The sequence below is a fragment of the Nicotiana tabacum genome, chromosome 13, assembly GCF_000715075.1.
Source record: "Nicotiana tabacum cultivar K326 chromosome 13, ASM71507v2, whole genome shotgun sequence".
In the NCBI taxonomy this organism is placed as follows: Eukaryota; Viridiplantae; Streptophyta; class Magnoliopsida; order Solanales; family Solanaceae; genus Nicotiana; species Nicotiana tabacum.
This window is the reverse complement of record NC_134092.1, coordinates 94,843,882-94,860,956: the sequence shown is the minus strand read 5'-3', so window position 1 is coordinate 94,860,956 and position 17,075 is coordinate 94,843,882. Positions and strand designations below refer to the sequence as shown.

At 38.1% G+C, this 17,075-nt stretch overlaps 1 protein-coding gene across 1 annotated transcript; it reads right to left on the bottom strand.

The window, feature by feature from the left end:
• Window positions 1-14,761: 14,761 nt before the first annotated feature.
• Window positions 14,762-16,771, bottom strand: LOC142168239 (uncharacterized). The gene is made up of 2 exons (XM_075228897.1): window positions 15,826-16,771; window positions 14,762-15,723 (listed from the first exon to the last, which is right to left on the bottom strand). The coding sequence occupies exons 1-2, from the start codon at window positions 16,769-16,771 to the stop codon at window positions 14,762-14,764; spliced, it is 1,908 nt and encodes a 635-aa protein (XP_075084998.1).
• Between the last annotated feature and the right edge of the window lie 304 nt (window positions 16,772-17,075).

Genomic DNA, 17,075 nt, shown 5'->3' with positions numbered 1-17,075 from the left:
TTGGATTAGTTCCTCCCAAGATAGAACGGAATAACTATTATGTGATAGCGGCACTACAAATCACATAATTTCAGCGAACTCAACAAATGGAGTAAATCACACTTGACACTTATGTTTATTTGAAAAATAATACAACAATGTAGAAAAGAGGGGAGAAGATTTTAGATTTTTCATATTTAAAAAATGAGGCCAAGCCTCTAAATTTATAGACAATGAAAAGGTGAGATGAAGAGGTGCAATTCAAAAGGTATTGTTCGTAATAAGTTTTCGTAGTCCGAAAAATAAACTGCAACAAAAATAATATGAAAAAAAAGAGATTTTATTGATAAATATTTGTGAGTACAATTCTATGTATCCCTTGATTCTCCTCTCTAAAATTCTCCGTGATATTAGGTCTTGAGAAGCGTCTTTCTCGAATGTAGGACGATGCAGACCTCCTTGTGATGTATTTAATCATCAAGAACGTCGAGCAGCACTTTGTTGTTATGGGTTGATTTCCGGGAAGAACTCCGCTGATCACTCCTTTGTTGAAGAACTATGCACTTGATGATTGATCTCTCTGTTTGTGGATGCCTTCACCAATTGCGGAATGTTCTTCTCCAACTCTGAATGTCCTCTAAGAGTTATGTAACCCCTCTATTTATAGTTGTAAAGGATGGACAGTCCAACTACATATGAACTCTCTTGCTTGATTCTGATTGGCCCATGTCATTTTAGCCACTTGGCGACCTGTGGTTGGTTCTTGCTTTTTAACTTGGATTGCCACATCATTTAACACGTGGCATCATCTTTTTGGCTTGCAGTTTGACTAGATATGCCATATCACTTGACACGTGGCATGAGTCTGGTCCTTAAGATTAAATGAACCTTGGGCTCGAAAATAATAAAATGGACTAATTTAACGTATAAAGCCCAAATTAATTATTTAACTCAATTGAATTTAATTCAAATTTTGTATGGATTAGACCCAATAAATTTTATATGTCTACAGATACCCCCTACTTCAATGCTTGTCGGGGTGTAGGCTTGCCGAAACAAACGACCAGACTTGAAGTACTAATGAACATTGATATTTTTGTTTCACCACTTGTGGTGACTTCTACCGGTCAAATCTGAGCTTTTATTCAGTTACACATTTATGTGAAGTGCTAAATACAAGCTCCAAGCAAAAATTAACCTTCCAATACTTCGGGTGTAGAACACGTGTGTGCAATGTAATTTGGTTTGGAAGTGGCAATTGCAAACCATAGTAATGGAAAATTCTTGCAAATTGTCCGACAATTTTCCATGTTTGTCTCACGTTAGACCTCTTTCCATTTTCACCAAGAGAAAACAAGAAAAAGAATATTTCTCGACCTTGTAGGGCAAGGCAACATTTTTTCTTCTAGGATTCTAACTCCTTGTTTTGTTCACTTATAACTCAGACTTTGTTAGATCCCTTTTCCAAACTTGATATGTATTGTGCAAGATTCATCATTAACTTTGCCATAACTTGCATTGTATCTTAGGATGGAAATAACTCGACCAATAATTCACATAAGAATTAGAATACTTAATGCCACCTATTTAAGCAGCCATCCTTTGGTGTATGTTTTCACGGTGCAAAATTCTTGGAGAGAAGCTGTCTCTCACCTTTGCGCACTTGCGGTGAAATATTCACATCTCGCCATAGGAGAATCCAAATCATGGGCGGCCTGATTCTATAGAAATCAGACGTAGAGTGGGGCAAAGTATCGAAAAAAAATCAGATCCAAACTTCTCCTGGATCAGTTGGAGTTAACTTTCGAAAATGATCTACTCGTCTGGCCTGTAAAGTTGACACCATCACGCACTCTCGCCAAAAAAGTCATACTATGGTGTACGAGTGTCAAAAGCACAAGCCGCTCGATTCTTCTGAAAGTATACACAAAGGGCTACAACATATCTAATAATAGGAGCAAAATACCTTCTATATCATCTCAGGTAAGATTTTAAATTTTCACTTCAGATTCTGCCATGTTTGATTTTGTAGATCACGCGCCTTCACAAAAAGAGTCATATCTCGTTGTTGGAACATCCAAATAGCAAGCTGCTTGATTTTACTGATGCTAGACACAAAGAAATCCAACATATAAAAAATTAACTGCCAAATTCCTTCTGGATTGTCTGAAATTTATTTTTGAATTTGATCTACGCGTCTGACCCGCTGATCTTACAGCTCTGCTCACTCTCAACGACTAAAGTGGTATCTCTAGATAGGAGTATCCAAATCACAAGCCGTTTGCGGCGTCGAAAATTAGATTCCTTGAGTACAATATATGTAGAAATTACGATTAGGTTGTTCCTAGGTTTTTCCAGATAATTTGCTGAATCTAGAACACGAGTTCCGACATGTTGGCTCCTTCAGCTTTGCATGCTCTTGCTAAAAAAATGCATATCTCGAGATAGGAGCATCCAAATTACGAGCTGTTTGCATCGTTGGGAAGAAGCTCGGAGATATACAACATCTATAAAACTCGAAGCTCCAGCCTTTTTGATCCAATTGTAATAAATCTTTGAATCAAGCGCTGGAATTGAGAGGATTGTTCGGGCATCATACTTCTTTTTCCTTTTTTTTTGTTTTGCAGGTTTGGAGAAGATATACATGGCGAGTTCTCAAATACGCATCATGAAAAGAAGTGGATGATCGTCACTCTTTTTTTTTGTAGGCGAAAAGGTGCATGAAGCGTACGATCCATCGAGATTTGACGGAGAAGTGCACGTCACAATTCTCACCATCCGCATTGAAGCGTCATGTCATTGACACCGGTTCTATTGCTGAGTGAAAGCTCCATGCTATTGTCTTTATTGCTTGCGCGTTGCTGGTGGAACTTTTGGTTTCGGATACTCAACGACCTAACTCATGGTCGAGGCTAGAGATTAATGAGGCTCCCAAATTTTAACTTCCCTTTCCATGCTAATTAGTTTTAATCAAACTTTTTGTTACTCATGCTAACCTTTTTGTCTTCTTTTATTTTCTTAGAACGTGGGGCTGTGGAGAAGTATTCATGAAGCAGCAGAACCACTAAACAAAATCAGCTACAGCCCATGAAGCATTGGTTTCTGAACTAAGCTTTGCACCGTCGACACCAATCAATCATGTGAAATCAAAAGCTTCATGTCTTCTGCATCGATATTGTGAAATTGAAGCATCGTGTTGCTGAAACGTCGTGCTATTGGTACCGAAGACTCCCAAAATATTTTCTTTTGCAGGATTTTGAGAGAGTTCCAGAGATCTTGATGTCTCTAGGAAGATGCACTGCGAGCAAACCACTCGTCTCTTTGTTGCGGTTGGCGAGAGAGACACATGAATTGTCCTTTCAACATCGGCGACAAAATCCCTACTCTTGGAGGCTCGGAGAGACCCTATCTCATCATTGGCGAGTGTAATATGTACCATATCGCATCGTTGTAGGCTGGCGAGGAAGATAACTGGAGTAGGCCTTTCTAACTTCGGCAAGCAAGCACCCGGCGCATCTCCGCTGTTTTGACTTCATAGCATTTCATGCTCTCATTGAAAAATTCATATCTCGAGTTTCGGGTGTCGGAATCACGATCCATCTATACTGTTGGAAAGAAAACTCCAAAACTCACAATATCTGTAAATAGCACGGCAAAAATCCTTTCAGAACGTCCGCCATAATATTTTGAAGTTGCTATAGACATCTGCCACACTTGATTTTCAGATTTGCGCACTCTAGATAAAGAAAGTCATGTCTTAGGCTAGAAACATCAAAATTATAAGCCGTTTGCACCAATAGAAAGAAGACTCATAGATAAAAAAATCCTCAAAATATCACAGAAGTATTCCTTCCAGATTGGCCGCAACAATTTCTTGAAATTGATCTAGACGTCTGCCTTGCTGCTTTTCAGCTTTGCGCGCTCTAGGCACAAAATTCATATCTCAATCTAGGAATCTCCAAATTATGATCCGTTTGCTCCATTAGAAAGAAAACGCATAGGGATGAATCACATATGAATTTTATAGCAGAATTCATTTTGGGATGGAAACAGAAAATTTTCAAAATCGATCTAGCTGCAGTAAACTTTCAGATTCGTGTAGTTCCGGCGAAAAAAAATCATATCTTGAGCTAGGAGTCTCCAATTGCAAACGGTTTATATTGTTGGAAACTAGACATCCAAATCTACAAAATAAAAAAATATTAGGGGCATAACATCTTCCAGATGGACCGCGATAGTTTTTAAAAGTTGATCTCGTCGTCTGTTGAGCTCGCTTTCCATCTCTATGCTCTCTGAGTTGTCCTGAGAGTGTTTTTTTTCTTCTTGAAGTTGACTTTACTATCTTGCATATAGTAACTTTGACTATCATGCTGCACAAATCTTATCTCTTTGTTTTCTTTTACAGACTCGCAAAGAAGCTCAAAGGGTCGAGACATCAGACTGAGGTGCCATACAAGATGCGAAGCCACCCCTTCACCAACTGTTGCACTTGATTTTTTGATAGTATTGAAGTTCATCAATGGCGGCCCCCCTGGTGATTGAAGATTTTTTTCAAGAAAAACGACTTCTCATATATGGGACCTTCAACCAACACTTGCACAAGAGAAGCAAACTATCATACTCGAGGCCTAACAAGATATGTGGTCAAGAGATCATCACAACTGCTGAACGTGAGAGACATACATCGAGAATGAAATTAAATGTGGAGACGTCATACAGACTTGGAAAAGCATTTAAGACGCATCAGCAACAAAACCTAGTTTACGATCATCCTCATGATTTAGGCTTTTGTATAGAAAAATGTCTAGTTCCTTTTGTCTCCATTTTTGGATGTATCAACTTTTGTAATATTGAAGCAATAAAACATATTTTTGTACTTCAATGCAAATCGTCTTCTTTTCCTCATAGATATGTGCCTCTACACTTGAAGAATTTATGTGATGATCCGATGATGCCAAATTTTTATTTTTTAAAAACTCATGCGACTGAACTTAGAATGAAACTCTAAGCTGCCTACGAACCTCGATGAAGAGGATCAAGTCATAACGTAGTTCAGAGGGGTGAGTTTTTTTTTTTTATGTCCTAATTTTTGCCTAGGTCGCCTCGCGCGAGATTTTCAACCTAGCGGACTTTTTTTATTTTTTTGGCCGCACACAGTTTAGACTCATGCGGGCCAGGAGTGTAGCAATATGCAGTTTAGGCTCATGCATCAAGGAGCATCATGACTTGCAGTTTAGGCTCGTACGTAGTGGAGCGGCATGACTTGCAGTTTAGGCTCGTACGTCGAGGAGCGTAGCTGACTTTCATAGGAAATACTGCTTCAGAAATTTTCCATAGATTGGACTAACTCTGAGACCATCCTGATCAACAATTTTATATACGCTACTTGAATAGGCTTCCTTCACAACATATGGCCCATCCCATTTTGAGGTAAACTTGTCGCCTATGCATTTGTTGAGGATTATGGGTCATCGGATAGCTGGGACTAAATCTCCCACTTGGAATGATCGTGACCGTACTTTCTTGTTGTAGGCTCTAGCTAGTCGAGCTTGATAGCCCTCCAATTTTTGTTGCGCTTCCAATCTTTTCTCATCCAATGCCTCTAACTCTGCTAGGCGAAGCTGAGCATTCTCTTCGGACGTGAGTCCTTCTTAGATTGCGATCTGCAATAATGGAATTTGTTGCTCCAACGAAAGGATTGCTTCTACGCCATACACCAAAGAGTAAGGAGTTGCTTGTGTAGCAGTTCTGAAGGTTGTCCGGTATGACCACAAAGCTTCACCAATTTTCTCATGCCAGTCTCTCTTGTTCTTTGCAACAACTTTCTTCAAAAGGTTACCACGCGTCTTGTTAAAAGCTTTAGCAAGGCCATTGGCGAGTGCATTATACATTGAAGACTTATGTTGCTTGAAACCAAATTTCTCACATAGACTCCTCACGAGCTTGTTGTCAAATGGCATTCCATTATCCGTGATTATGTATCTTGGTATGCCGTACCTAAAAATTATGTTCGGCTTGATAAAATCGGCAACAGTTTCCTTTTATACTTCCTTGAGTGGAACAACTTCAGCCCATCTAGAGAAGTAGTCTGTGGCAGCCAATATGTACATCGTCCTTTTGATGACTTTGGAAGCAGTTCAACAACGTCAAGTCCCCGTGTATCAAAAGGCCATGAAGCTACAGTTGGATGAAGAGGCTCTGGAGGTTGGTGGATATAGTTAGCGTGGAATTGACATACTTGACATCTTTTGGCATATTTCATGAAATCCTTCACCATTGTCGGCCAGTAGTAGCCCATCCTCTTGATGCGAAAATGGAGCTTAGGACCAGATTGGTGTGCTCCACATGAGCCAGAATGTGCTTCCTTCATCGCTTGATGGGCTTCTTCTTTGTCAAGACATCGCAAGAATGTTCCTTCAAAAGAGCGCCAAAATAATATCCCCTTGTAGAAGATGAATCGTGGTGCCATTCGCTTGATGTCTGTTCTTTGTCGTAGATCCTCGGGTAACTTTCCATGTTCAAGGTACTCTATCAATGGTTTCGTCTAATCCTCTTCTCCAATCACCCCCAACGAACGTATGATGACTTTAGTTGATTTGAAGATCAAGAAGTCTAGGAATGACCCATCGATGACACATATGTACCTTTGTTGACTCATTATCTCCAAGTGCCATCGTTGTGGCTAAGTTAGCCAAAGCATCAGCCAGGCGATTTTCTTCTCTTGGGACGTGGTTTAAGAACACTTGGTCGAATCTTTCGAGTAAACAAGAAGCATATTGGTGGTATAGCAAAAGATCTTCCTTCTTTACATCGTAAATCCCAAAAAATTGGTTGATGATCAACTTAGAGTCGCCATATATCTCCAACAATAGAATCTTCATGTCTAATGCATTTCAAGACCGATGATCAAATCTTGGTACTCTGCAGCTAAGGCTGGCAAGTGGGCCGGTCCAGGCCTGGGACCGGCCCAGGACCGCGGGCCAGATGGGCCAAACGGCTAAACGGGCCAGGACCGTTTGGTCCGGTTTTAGCGGGCCTGGTCCGGTCTCGTGGGCCGGTCCTATGATTGGGCCCGTCAGGCCCGGGACCGTTTGGCCCGTCAGGGCCCGAGACCGGACCGGGACCGGCCCAGTCCCTTAGCGGGCCTAGCGGGCCCAACGGCTTTTTTTTAAAAAAAATAATTTTTTTTTTAAAAAAAAAAAAAACCGTTGGACTGTCAAAAATAGCCGTTGGGCTGTCAAAAATAGCCGTTGTCTATTTATGAAATAGCCATTTAACCTCTCAACTTTGTTTAAATCCCAAACTTTTTATAATTACACTTTTTCCTTATTTTCAACTATAAATACCCCATCATTATTTCATTTTTTCTTACAAAATCATCAATCTATCACAATCTCTCTCTAATTTACTTCTACTATTGCTTACTTTTTTGTTACAATTTGTGAAACAATTGTGAAGTTGGTGAATTGAAGTCTTCAACGATAATCAATTTCCAACAAGTTGTTCGTCAATTCGGTAAACTCGTTCCAACTCTTAAGTTTTAATATTATAATTTTGTTTGTTTTATTTACTTTGCTTGATTAATTAAGATGGCTTATTCCTTAAAAAATATGTTTAGTAAAAATAAGGGAAAATCGAAGAGTGGTGAATCTAGTGGCCAATATGTTCCTCCTCCACTTCCCCCGGCTCCCCGACCCAAACATGTTACCCGTCCTACACCTCCTATTCTTGATAGCGATAATAGTTTATTATAATTTACCGAGAGTCAATTTTTCCATAATATTGCACCCGGTGAACAATTAAACCATGAATATATGAATGCTCTTTATGGTAATCCAACTATTGATGAAAATAATGATGAAGAAATAGATTTTGATGAAACGCAATCGGATGATGATACACCCACTAGTCCTGCTCCTGAAGTTAACCCAACTAATAATAATCTAGATGATCCCCCATCTGATCCTCCTATTAGTGCCCCTACTTTTTCTAGACAACCTCCTAAACGGGCAGAAACATCTCTTGTTTGGCAATTTTTTACTCAACTAAGAGAAAAAAATAGGGCTAAGTGTAAAACTTGTGGCAAAGAGTTAGTTTTTCAATATATTGAAAGTCGGGGGGGGAGGGGGACGGGACGGGAAGTTTGACTAGACACATATTGCTACACCCTCAAGATAAAGCTAGATATTTTCGTATGAAAGCTTTGGCTGAGGGGACAAGTGCATCTAGTCAGGCTGACCTTAGTACCGGGTCAAATCAATTTCAACCGGGAATTAACACTGTTACCGGTGGTATTTTTATTATGATTCAAAAAAAGATCGGGAAGAATTGGCAAAAATGGTCACTGTTATGTGCTTACCCTATAGTTTTCCTTCTAACCCCCACTTTGTGCATTATATTAGAAAAATTTATAATCCTACTTATAAAAGTTTTCCTCGCACAACCGTAAAGAGTGATATTTATAAATATAAACATAAATATGAACAATATTTACGCTATTTATTTACTCATATAAATTACCGTCTTGCTATTACAACTGATATTGGTAGAAGTGGTAATGACTGTGATTACCTTACTGTTACCAGTCATTAGATTGATGAGCATTGGATAATGCAAAAGCGCATTATTGAATATAGAATATTTAATTCACGTCACACAGGGCAGTTTATTTCTAGCACGATTGCGGATATTTGTAGATATTTTTGCATTACTGATAAAATAATATCAGTTTCAATGGATAATGCTACTAGTAACACAAATGTTGTAGCCTTGCTTACCACGATACTAAGTCCTGTATTTAGTAATATTTTTCATGTTAGATGTATTTGTCATATTTACCATTTAATTGTGGGTGATGGTATGCGAATTTTAAATGTTGAAATTGAAAAGGTTAAAATGGCTCTTAATTGGCTTTTTTATTCAAATCGTAGAAGTAGACTTAGAGAATATTTTAAAAGATGCGATGAATTTGGCCTAAGAGAAAGAAAGGTTCCTAAAACTTGTCCAACTAGATGGAATTACATGTATGAAAGTTTAGTTATTGCATATGAATATAGAAACCCCATAAACTCAACGTTTAATGTTCATGTAAGTGATGATGATAAGAACCTTACAAATGCGGATTGGGCTAATGTTAAAATGCTTGTAGATTTTTTAGAAAAATTCCATATTGCTACAAATGAATTTTCTGGGCAATATTATCCTACTATTTCTAACTGTTTAGTTTATATTGCAGAACTTGCAAATTTGTTTGATCATTTTTCAGATGGTGGGGAAATTTATCAACTTGCTATTGATTCCATGAGAAAAAAGTTTAAAAAATATTTTTTCCCTATTCCCCCTATTTATGGTATTGCTGCATTGTTAAATCCTACTATGAAATTAGGAGGTCCTCAATTTTGGTATGAAACTGTTTATAATGGTTTAGCACTTGAAGATGAGGAGTTGTCTAAACTTTTGAACGCAATAGCCTCAATTAAAATAAATGTTCAAACTATTTATAATGCTTATCAAGTTGCATTAGATCATGCTAGACCAAATGTTCCAACTCCTTCTTCTTCTAGTTCTCAATCATCTAAAAGAACTGCGGGAGTAAGAGCACTTAGTGCTTGGGCAGGGTTCAGGGGTTCTCAAGGTTCTAGTACTAGTGATTTTTCACAACTAAATGAGCTTGAAGTTTATTTGTCACAGGGAATTGAGGAAGTGAATCCCGACGGCTCCTTTAATATTTTGGAATGGTGGAAGGACAAAGAAAAACACTTTCCGATTCTTTCAAGGAGGGCCCTAGATATTTTAACTATTCAAGCTTCAACAGTGGCATCAGAGAGCGCTTTCAGTCAAGCAAGACTTCAACTCGGTGATTATAGAGCGTCTATGAGGGAGAGCTTGGAAAAATCAGTACTTTTCAGAGATTGGATCCGTTCGGAAAGAAGAAATTTTGGACTTGCTGAATCACAACCAGAGGTAGACGAAGCTTATGAAGAAATGCTAGCTGAACTTGCGGAGGATGATGCTTCGCCTGGAAGCGGTGATGAGCAAGCTTTATTTCCGCCACCACCAACGGAAATTCCTCCGGACCTTGAAGGATTTATGAAATTTGTAAGAGATACCATGTAAATTAATATGTAACTTGTATTTTGGCACATCTTGATTAGTTTCTTTTTCTTCTCAATGGTGGTATTAGCACCTTGTTGTGCTCATTCCATAGGGGGAGGAAGACTAAGAAAGATATTGCCATGATTTTTAATGCTATAATTAAAATATAACGCATTGATTTGAATATATATATAGTAGATATACATGTATATATAGTATATCTTAAGATGTATATATAGTATATAAATCGAATATAGCTTATATATAGTAAGATGTATATATATTATAGTATAGTATAGTATACATATAAGCTTATATTTATACTATACTATAGTCTATACTATATATACATCTCATAAGATATATAAACTATATTCGATATACTATATATACATCTTAAGATATACTATATATACTATACTATATATACATCTTAAGATATACTATATATACATAGTATACTAGATATACTAGATATATATAGTAGATATACATGTATATATAGTATATCTTAAGATGTATATATAGTATATAAATCGAATATAGCTTATATATAGTAAGATGTATATATATTATAGTATAGTATAGTATACATATAAGCTTTTATATATATATGTATATCAAATATATCGAATATAGCTTATATATCTTAAGCTGTATATATAGTATATAAATCGAATATAGCTTATATATCTTAAGATGTATATATAGTATAGTATAGTATATATATATATATATATAAGCTTATATATATATGTATATCGAATATATCGAATATAGCTTATATATCTTAAGTTGTATATATAGTATATACTATACTATACTATAATATATATACATCTTACTATATATATTATATATATCTTAAGATGTATACTATCGAATATGACTTATATACTATGTATATATAGTATAGTGTGTGTATATATAAGATGTATATATAGTATAGTGTGTGTGTGTGTGTGTGTGTATATATATATATATATATATATATCTTAAGATGTATATATAGTATATCTTAAGATGTATACTATCGAATATGACTTATATACTATGTATATATAGTATAGTGTGTGTGTGTGTGTGTATATATATATATATATATATCTTAAGATGTATATATAGTATATAAATCGAATATAGCTTATATATCTTAAGATGTATATATAGTATAGTATAGTATATATATATATATATATATATATATATATATATATATATATATATATATATATATATATATATATATAGTATAGTATATCGAATATACTATGTATATATAGTATAGTGTGTATATAACTATATATATATATATATATATATCTTAAAATGTATATATACACTATAATATACTATATATATACTATAATATATATACATAGTTTATAAGTCATATTCGATAGTATACATCTTAAGATATACTATATATACATCTTACTATATATATATATAGCTTATATATCTTAAGATGTATATATATCTTAAGATGTATATATATCTTAAGATCTACTATACTATACTATATATATATATAGTATATCTTAAGATGTATATATAGTATATTTTAAGATGTATACTATGTATATATAATATAGTATATATATATTTTAAGATGTATATATAGTATATAAATCGAATATAGCTTATATATCTTTATTACTATTTTTTTTCTCTAACTTCTATAAAACAAAATAATTAAAAATACAAAGTTTCTGTTGGGCCCGTTTAGGCCCGTTTGGGCCCGTTTAGGCCCGGGATCGGCCCACTTAACCCGGGACCGTTAGTTCGTGGTCCCGGTCCCGAGCCGGTTCCAGCAATAAGTCCGCGAAGCCCGGGACCGTTTAGGACCGGACCGCATAAGACTTGCCCACTTAGGACCGGCCCACTTAGGACCGGACCCGCGAAGCCCACTTAGGACCGAGACAGACGAACAAAGCTTGGTATTCTGCGGCATTGTTGGAGCATGTTTCGCCTAAAACAAAGGAGAATTGAAAGACTTGTCTTTCTGGAGAGATCAATACAACACCTGACCCCGCACCGTTACGACGTGCAGATCCATCAAAGAACATTGTCCATGGTGGCGATTCTTCAATGAACAAAACATCTTCATCTGGAAACTCATCAGAAAGCTCCCATTCCGCCGGAAGAGGGTGATCAGCTAGAAAATTGGCTAGTGCTTGTCCTTTCATAGCTTTTTGAGGTGTGTATGTGATCTCATATTGGTTAAACAATATGGACCATCTTGCTAGGCATCCATAAAGAACAGGCCGAGTCATCACGAACTTCACAGGATCTGCTCGAGAGATGAGTTTGATGGTGTATGCTTTAAAATAATGCCTTAGTTTCTTTATTGCATAAAGTAACGCTAAGCATATTTTCTCAACAGGAGTGTAGTTCAACTCAGCTCCTATCAGAGTTTGACTGAGGTAGTACACAGCCTGTTCCTTTACTTCATTATTCTCTTGAGCAAGTAGTGCCCCAAGTGAGCGTTCTTGTGCCGCAATATAGAGTATTAATGGCTTTCCAAGCATTGGTTTCCCTAACACAGGTGGATTCAGCAAGTATCTTTTGATGCTTTCAAAAGCATTTTGACATGACTGATCCCAATGAAAAGGGATATCCTTCCTCAATAGATGATTGAAAGGTTGACATCGTCCAGCCATATTAGAGATGAACCTCCGGATGAATGCTAAGTTTCCCTGTAGACTTCGAAGCTCCCTCAAGTTCTTTGGCTCGGGCATTTTTTCTGAATGGCGTCAATCTTTGCGGGATCAACTTCAATTCCACGATGATGCACAATGAAGCCAAGAAACTTTCCTGAGGTAACTCCAAATGCACACTTGAGTGGATTCATCTTTAGGTCAAATTTTCTTAACCTTTCAAAAACAATTCGAAGGTCTTCAAGGTGGTAACACCTACTCTTCTTCTTCACCACTAAGTCATCAACGTAGCATTCAACCCTCTGATGAAGCATGTCGTCAAAGATGTTTTGCATCGTGCGTTGGTAGGTGGCACCAGCATTCTTCAGACCGAAGGGCATCACTTTGTAGCAATATATCCCTTTTGGAGTTCGGAAAGCAGTACACTCTTCATCTTTTGGATGACATAGCTTCATGCCCAGTTGTAGCATCAACCATGAGTTCAATAATTGGTAGCGAAAAGTCATCTTTCGGACATGCCTTGTTTAGGTTTCGAAAGTCAACACAAACACGTATTTGACCATTCTTCTTCTTGACAGGTACAATATTCGATATCCATGATGGGTACTTCACCTCTTGAATAAATCCCGCCTCGATGAGCTTGTTGACTTCAACTTCAATTTGTGGTACTAGCTCGGGTCGAAACATGCGTTGTGACTGCTTCACAAGGCGTGCTCCACTTTTGATCCCTAAATGATGAACGACTACCTTAGGACTAAGACCAGGTATTTCTTTATAGGACCAAGCGAAGACATCTTTGTACTCTGTCAATAACTTGGAGTATTCCTCCTCCTCCTGAGGCATAAGAAGCGTACTAATGAAGGTGGGGCATGGATCTTCCGGAGTGCCTAAATTGAGTTCCTTAAGCTCATCCACAGTTGATTGACCGCCATATTCTAGTTGAGGGAGAGCCTCATGGACTTCATCATCAACGTCAAGGCATGGGCTATCTTCCACAGTTATGTGATAGGATGTTTCCACAAAGTCTGACTTTTTTCTTCAACTTCCTTGGATGGTCGGCCTGGCATCTATCTCTTTCTCTACTTCTTTACGAGGCTGGCAAGTGTAAACAATGGTTCTCCTTTGCACCTTCAGTGGACCATCTGTGGATATTGACAAAATAGACTTCCTCTTCATATATCATGGGAAAGCACTACAGATTTCTTTGTCAGTAATAACTTCAAAATGATCCCACTCCTCATGGACTTGCTCCTTATGTTTTGACAGTATCTTTCTAGATGGTGACTTCCTTGTGATTCCCAGGCGACAAAAGACAGAGGTCTTTGAGGTAGTGGAAACTTCTTTTAGATGTTTGGAAGATACACGTTCACCTTTATGACTTAGCCTTTCAAACACCGATACCGGAGGGGTTGAGCCCCCAATGCGATCAAACACTGAAGCCCGTTGTTTTATTTTCTTACCCTTAACTTCCTTCATCTCCTCTACCGAGGTATGTTGTGATGAAGCTATCTCTTTATTTCTCTTAGATGAAATTCGAAGAGGCTCTGCCAAACTGAATCCCAACCCAAACTTTGGAGTGGAGACGTAGTGCCCTTGCTTTCTCAACTTCATTTGGGACTCATTGAGCCCATGTATCTTTTCACCTGTGACTTCATCTTTAAGTTCTCCTAATCTTGATGGATTGGAGAATTCATACCAGTCTTTTCAAGCAGTATGAAGGCCTTAGGATCATAGTGCCATTTTATTTTATCAGCATGGAGATTTCCTTTAGTAGACTCACAAGTCACGTATGGGATTTGTGCAACTAGGACAGTCATATGCACCCTCAAATGTTGGATATCTTTGTGACTCATTTGCTTCTTTGGAGTACATTCCTGTAGCAAAGGCTGCCCTTTCTTTCGACGCTCACATGGAACATAGCGAAAAACTAGATGCTCCTTATTAGTCTTTGTCTGTATGTCACCTTCAGATGATGATAGCTTAATGGAGACTTCTTCGGTTCTCTTATTAGACAGCTTGGTGGTAGTTCATTGAGCCTTATTTTCTTCTTCTGACTTGACATCAGCTTCGTCGACTGATGATGGTTTCTCCACACTCGGTTCACAAGAATCTAGGTAGAATTTTGCATCTGCAAAGTATGACTCCGTCTTAGTGAAAGGATTGATGTCTGCTTCAATTTTGACTATCTCTCCATCCCTTATGTACTTCAGACATTGATGCAAAGTAGACGATACCACTCCATTCTCATGAATCCAAGGACGTCCGAGCAGTAGGTTGTATGATGTTTTAGCATCTATGATGTGAATCAAGGTGTTTGACTTCATATCACCAATGGATAGTCCTACGCAGATCATACCTATGGCTCGTTGTCCTCCTTGGTTGAAACCTTGGATTGTTAGGTTACTTTTGGATAGCTCATCGATATAGATCCCAAGCTTTTTTAGCACTATCTTTGGCATGATGTTGACAGCTGAACCATCATCAACAAGTATGCGATTGAGATGTTGTTCCTGAATGGTGCCTACAACGAACAAAGGTCTGTTATGTGTCCTAGACCCTAGCAGCAAGTCATCATCTGTGGAGGAAATTGTTGCACAACATGTGACAACTTTTCTGTTATCATGATGTTCTTGTGTTTTCATTGGAGCGAGCTCATCGTTGGTTTCCTTTGTTTCATCAGTACTAGAAACTACATGAGTTGCACCAACGTGACCTCCATGAAGGAATTTTCCAAGAAAGAATTCATGCAATGTGATGGGATTTCGGAACTTCGGCGATAAGGCACCGTTAATCTTCTTGCTAACAGAAGATTCGATAATTCTTGGTGGTTGTAGCTTATCCACATTGCTTATTTTTGCTCCTGGCTTAGGAAGTGGTAGCCTCAAAACTTCTTGATGTCTTCGTTTCTTATGAGTGACTAGATTCCAACCCTCATCGTCTTTGTCTTTGGACAGAGTGTCCAGCTTTAGTGAACCTTCAAGAGTTTTCCCTGGAAGATCAACTTCAATGGCCTCGAAACTTCCAAATTATAAGAAGGCGGTGCTTGACGCGTTCTGCAACCTTGAACACTTCTTTTCCTTGAGCGCGATACTTGCATGATTTGCTTCTGCTATTTCATCCATGTCTATGATGATTTTTCCTTCACTTACAAGAGCCATGATTTTCTCCTTTAGGATGAAGCATTTCTCTGTAGGGTGGCTAATGACGCGATGAAACTTGCAGTGTTTCGGATCGCCAAATTTACCAATTTCCTCAGGACTTTTTGATTCAGGGAGATCGATGACTTTCTTGGTCAGCAATTCGTCGAGGATCGTGGGTACGTCTGAATCTGGAAACGGATAAACCTTCGCCTCCAATTCCTTCAAGGTTGGACAACGTTTCTCCTCTTTGGAATATTGACTCGGGGTCTTATCCTCCTTGACATTTTGCTTAGTCGTGATTTTCACAGAAGTTGCTTTCACCACCATAGATTCTTTGGTTTGGTTCTTTGATGCAACATTTTTCTTGAACTCCTTCTGATCAGCAAATGGATATGCCTTTCCATGGCTTGCGATGTTTAACTCTATGTCGTGAGCTTGCATTGCAAGTTCTTCAAAAGTTCGCGGTTTGATCCCTTGTAGGATGTACAAAAGGCCCCAACGCATTCCCTGAATGCACATTACCACTGCAGATGTTTCTGAAAGGCAATCCTTGCAGTCCAAACTTAATGCCCTCCAACGATTGATGTAATCCACCACAGGCTTGTCCTTCCTTTGCTTGGTGCCTGTCAACTCTATCATGCTTACAGTTCTTCGGGTACTGTAAAAACGATTGAGGAATGCCTTCTCAAGTTGCTCCCAACTATCAATGGACTTGGGTTCCAAGTCAATATACCAGTCAAATGCATTCCCTTTCAGCGAACGAACAAACTGCTTTACCAAAAGGTCACCATGCGTTCCAGCATTGCTACAAGTCTCGACAAAGTGGGCAATATGTTGCCTTGGGTTTCCTTTGCCATCAAATTGATGTAGCTTTGGTGGTTGATAATTGGTTGGCATAGTTAAACAATCAATCCTCTTAGTATAAGGCTTAGAGTAGTACAATGAACTTTGTGATAGTCCGCCGTATTGAGCTCTGATGGTGTTTATTATCATGTCTTGCAATTGTTGGATAGATAATGCCGCAACCGAAGTGGATTATTGTTCCCTCTGAATGCTGAACTTGGCAAATGATTCCGCAACAGATGTTTTTTGCAAGGTGAGGACAGGTGAACGAGGAGGGACGTGGGTTGACTCTCCAGGTGCATAGGACTCCAGTTTGTTCATGAATTGAGCGATTTGAAGGTCTTTGTCTTCAACAGAT

Excerpts from the sequence above, each read along its gene's own strand:
- LOC142168239 (XM_075228897.1), bottom strand. The coding sequence starts at position 16,771 with ATGCCAACCAATTATCAACCACCAAAGCTACATCAATTTGATGGCAAA. Across the intron at positions 15,724-15,825 it reads AGCAGAAGCAAATCATGCAA|GGAAAACTCTTGAAGGTTCA; the intron begins GTATCGCGCTCA and ends TTGATCTTCCAG.